At 38.6% G+C, this 5084-nt stretch overlaps 1 protein-coding gene across 1 annotated transcript; it reads right to left on the minus strand.

Moving 5' to 3' along the window:
• Positions 1 to 3172: 3172 nt before the first annotated feature.
• Positions 3173 to 3916, minus strand: LOC121810463. The gene has a single exon (XM_042211229.1). It carries the CDS (start codon positions 3914 to 3916, stop codon positions 3173 to 3175), a length of 744 nt encoding a protein of 247 aa, XP_042067163.1.
• Between the last annotated feature and the right edge of the window lie 1168 nt (positions 3917 to 5084).

Consider the following 5084-nt stretch of genomic DNA (forward strand, 5'->3'; position numbering starts at 1 on the left):
ATAAGACAATGGATGTTTTGCATGAACATTTCTTTTGGCCTAAAATGCATGTGGATGTTGAAAGAATTTGTAAAAGATGCATAACTTGCATGCAAGCCAAGTCTAAATCACACCCACATGGTTTGTACAAACCGTTACCAATTCCTAGTGCACCTTGGGAGGATATTTCAATGGACTTTGTCATTGGTTTGCCAAGAACAAAAAGAGGTAGAGATTCAGTTTTTGTGGTTGTTGATAGGTTTTCAAAAATGGCACATTTTATTCCATGTCACAAAACTGATGATGCATCTCATATTGATGATTTGTTCTTTAAAGATATTGTCTGTTTGCATGGTGTTCCTAGATCAATTGTGAGTGACTGAGATGCTAAATTTGTGAGTCATTTTTGGCGTGTGTTGTGGAATAAGTTTGGAACTAAACTCTTGTTTTCTACTACTTGTCATCCACAAACTGATGGACAAACTGAAGTAGTTAATAGGACTTTGTCTCAATTACTATGAACTTTAGTTAAAAAGAACTTGAAAAGTTGGGAGGAATGCTAACCTTTTGTTGAATTTGCTTATAATCGAAGTGTTCATTCTGCTACTAACTTTTCTCCATTTGAAGTTGTGTATGGTTTTAATCCATTGAGTCCACTAGATTTGATTCCAATACCTATTGAAGAACGTGCAAATCTTGATAGAAAAGCTAAGGCTGAAATGGTGAAAAGATTGCATGAAAGGGTAAGACTCAACATTGAAAAGAGGACAGAACAATATGCAAAGCAAGCCAACAAGGGTCGGAAATAGGTCATCTTTGAGCCGGGAGATTGGGTTTGGTTGCATATGAGAAAGGAGAGATTTTCTTCGAAAAGAAAGTCCAAGTTGCAACCAAGAGGAGATGGACCATTCCAAGTGATTGCAAAAGTCAATGATAATGCTTACAAACTAGACTTACCTGGTGAGTTTAATGTAAGTGCTACTTTTAGTGTTTCTGATTTATCTCCTTATGTTGGTGAATTAGATTCGAGGACGAATCCTCTTGAAGAAGAAGGGAATGATGGAGACACACCCAAGCTGATCTACAAGGACAAGAAGATGGATCCATTGATCATTCACAGTGGGCCAATTACAAGAGCTAGAGCTAAGAAGATAAAGGAGTCCATGTTGCTTTTAGTTGCTGAAATAAAAACCCAATTCCAAGACCATTCTACATTAGGCCAAGTGGTGAATATTATTCAAGTTAGTGGGCATACCAAGGCATGAAGTTTGGAGGCACTACATATCACATTTTGGAGGCCCAAATTGATTATACATAATGCATTTTCGTCCACGTTGGAGTAGTCAAAATGAAGGGTCTTTTTTAGTTACATTTTATGTTAAATAAGTGACTTTAGATGTCCTAGAGTTACACCAAAGGTTTAGGAGTTACTTTTCTTTTATTATGAGTCATTTTAAGTGTCTTAAGTTGTACTAATGATGTGAGACTTTCAAGAGTCCATTCTAGCCTATAAATAGGCTTGTAAGCATGTCATTTGAAGACACCATTGATCAAATACGAAAATAGACTTTGTCTTGTAAGTTGAATTCTCTTTGTAGAGTTTTTCACTTGTTTGGAACTTATCAAGATACTTTTGAGCAAGTTCTTGTGGCGTTCAATCATATCGAGGTATTTGGCTGATCATATAGCCAAAGGGTCGAGGTTTTCCAAGCTCTGGAAGTGGATCAAACCAGATTATCAATCATGGGAGTCCGCTGCCAAACATTATACGTGGGGTTCTTGGATCAATATATCCAACGGGTCCTTCGTCGTGTCCCAATCTTTATCACATGATCTAGGAGATTATGAAATCTCAAAATTCAGTCGTTGTCACAACAATTCCGCTTCAAAACCTCAATCCTCTATACTATTGGCTAGTATAGGGAAGTCGGGATCGAATCCACGAGGACGGAAGGGTTTGGAATGCATTAAGAGAACTTTGGAGGGTTCGGCTACTGCCACGCAACGAGAGGATTGAGTTTTAACTATTAGACCTGGGACATTAAAACTAATCTATTCTATCTACTGGATCCAGAGAACTGAAAGTACTTCAAATGTAATTGCAATCATGATTTGAAATTGAAAATTAACTTTAGATCATTCGCCAAATTTCCTGGGTCAAGCAAAATAAGTTTCCTGAAACAGCTAGACAACAAAGCATAAGAAAAAGTAACAGAGCAGATTTCCCTAAATAGCTACTAACAAGAAAGCTGCAACTAACAAACTAAAGCGGATCTGATTCTAACTGCCGATTACCTTCATCTTCTTCATCAAACAAACATGAACTAGAATAAAATAGAGTGTAGAACAGAGCGTACTTCAAATCGAACGTTAAACAAGATGATTAAGCTAAATATCACCAGATCTAATCTACCAGGTCAAGCAAATCAATAATAACAGAAAATTCCATGCAAATCCAAAAGTACGTACTCAAATTCAAACATAAAAAATGAAATCTACTCTAGATTTAACAGATTCAACTCCAACAAACTAGATCCATAACCTCCAACTCCCGATTTAACTCCGAATCAAGGCAACAACCAACAAATCCACTAGATCTCTTTGATCTCAGCTTCAAACGAACGTTCAGTTGCGAAAAGCATCCAAATTAGTAAATAAACAGTAAAGCATCAGAATCAGAGCGAAAACAGGAAATAGAAACTAGAATAAGCATCAAACTGCAGATGTAGCCTCAAAACAGTCGCCGAACTTCAGGCAAGGAAGTCGGCGAGAGAAAGTACGTGCGGAAAAGTAAAATTATTTCTTCGCCCTTATCAGGACAGTGTTACACTTCCAAAACAATACCTCACTACCCCGGATTTCCCATATGAAAACCAAATGCGTGTTGAGCTAAGAGTTAAAAATGAAAAGTGAGCCGAAACACCTAGGAATTTTCTATCTAACTCGCTCTCTTTCTTTTTTCTTTTCTTCTCCTATTTATAGTTGTGGCTCCAATCCCTATGGTAACGATCTTCTTGATTTGACGTTTCTTCCCTTAAGGATTTCGCTACTTTTCTTCACTACTTTGCTCCTTTCTTCTCTGCCCTGGTGATTTATACTTGTTCCTAGGTCTGGCAGATATTTCACGCACCTGGACTTATAAATATACGTTAGCATCATGGAAAACATAGAATTTAGATCCAAAACAGATGCATTAAACGAGTCTTATCAGTGGTTGTTGAGCTGTGTTCGGATCAAACCACCTGAAATTGGGATGATCCCTCCATGGGGCATCCTTGATTTTCCACAGATTCCAATTCCCAGTTGTATTCGCCTGCGCTTGGAAATCTTGTTCTCCTGAATGCCCATAGCTAGGATACATCTCCTCTTGACTCGATGCGACCTTCACCTTCTCCATAGGAGCGGTTTGTGTATTTTTCTCCATGGCAGACAGTATAGCTTTTTCCAACCGATCCATTCTTGCCTCCATCCTATCCTCTGTTGTGTCCACAGTGGTGTTTGCTACCACTCGTCTCATTATCAGGGCTTTGGGAGAGTCATACGCTTTCGTAGCATTTACCGGTCTCTCCAGCACCTTCTTGGCTTCACTTACCCGTAGTTTTGAAAAATCACCTCCACTGGAAGAATTCATCGGATCCTTGCTCTCGGGTGTAATCTCTTCATAGAAGTTGTTGAAGATTCCCACATCCATCATATGGTTGTTCGGGTAGGCGTCCAACATTCCCTTGAACCTATTCCAATACCGAGTCAAAGGCTCATCGCAATCTTGATGGGCTCTTTGGATCTCCTTCTTCAGCGCATTAGTCTTTGTGGAAGGAACGAAGTAATCCAGGAACTGAGATCTAAAATCGGCCCATGTTATGATAGAGTTAGGCGGTAACCTCATGAACCAAGTATCGGCTTCTACTTTTAAAGCAAAAGGGATCACCCTAAGCATGTAGTCGTCCTTGGTCTATCCAGCTGGACGTTTTTTAATCCCACAAATCTTGCAGAAATCATATCAGAACTCATATGGGCTCTTGATGCACTTTTTATTAGCACTAAATAAACTTGCAAGTATACAGAGTATATATAGTATAGCTAAAGGTCAGTACCAGATATCGAACACAGGAAAAATAATCACAGATTAGCTATCTCCTACTAAGATTCTTTCACTATTTGGAAAACTGAGAGAATTTTAGATTTTTGAAAACAAGAACAACTTGAAAGCAAATAAACAACCAAATGCAAATAATTAAAGAGGTAAAATATAAGAGATAAGAGAATTCCAGGGATGTGCGTTCACAGTTATGGTTATACAAATTCCAACTACAATACCCTAGCACAGTTTATACTTCGATAGAACGAGTCACATAAGTTTTGCCCATGTGGCATGAAAGAGCAGGTTTGTGTCAGGTGTCGTGTCGAGCACAGGATGTATCCTACTGATCAGGATGGAACCCCAGCTATGCCTGAACCTGGTATCAATAATTCCTCAACCCACTTCTACTGACTAGTATAGTGGACGTAAGGGTCGAATCCCACAGAGATGAATGCGCTTTGGGAATTGTGGTGATATTCTGGAGAGGTTTGGTTAGCTACCACGCTTTGGGTTGAGATTTATCTAGGCTGGAATTTAAGATGGTACTCTACTGACTAGGAGGTGTGAAAGATATTTGACAGACATTTGTGTACGTGAGAGTGGGGAACATGATGTTTAGGAATATGTGGAAGGTACGAGTTTACTATAAAAGGCTAAACGGAATATCAGAGGGAAAAGGTAGTTAGGTGACTAGGCCTACAGATCTGAAAAGTAACAGCTGAAAAGTAAAGGACAAAAGTAAAAAGTGGTTAAAAAGCAAAAGTGGTCCCAAAGTTGGATGGAGATGTTATCTTCTTCAACATGAATCAAATCAGATCAGCGAATCCAGAATTATCACCATAGAAACACAGATTAACAACTTCATGAACACAGATCTACAATTAAAACCTCAAATCAAAAGATCAAATACCGAAACTGCAACTAAACTTACTGGTGACATGCAAGGTGGCAGAAATCACGTAAACTAGGCTTTCACACTTAACCATTTCAGATCTTAAATCTAACAGCTATCTAGACTTGCAAA

Source organism: Salvia splendens, chromosome 7 (genome assembly GCF_004379255.2).
Source record: "Salvia splendens isolate huo1 chromosome 7, SspV2, whole genome shotgun sequence".
NCBI lineage: Eukaryota > Viridiplantae > Streptophyta > Magnoliopsida > Lamiales > Lamiaceae > Salvia > Salvia splendens.

What these genes read in the sequence shown, in the direction of transcription:
- LOC121810463 (XM_042211229.1), bottom strand. Translation starts at nt 3,916, where the DNA reads ATGCTTAGGGTGATCCCTTTTGCTTTAAAAGTAGAAGCCGATACTTGG.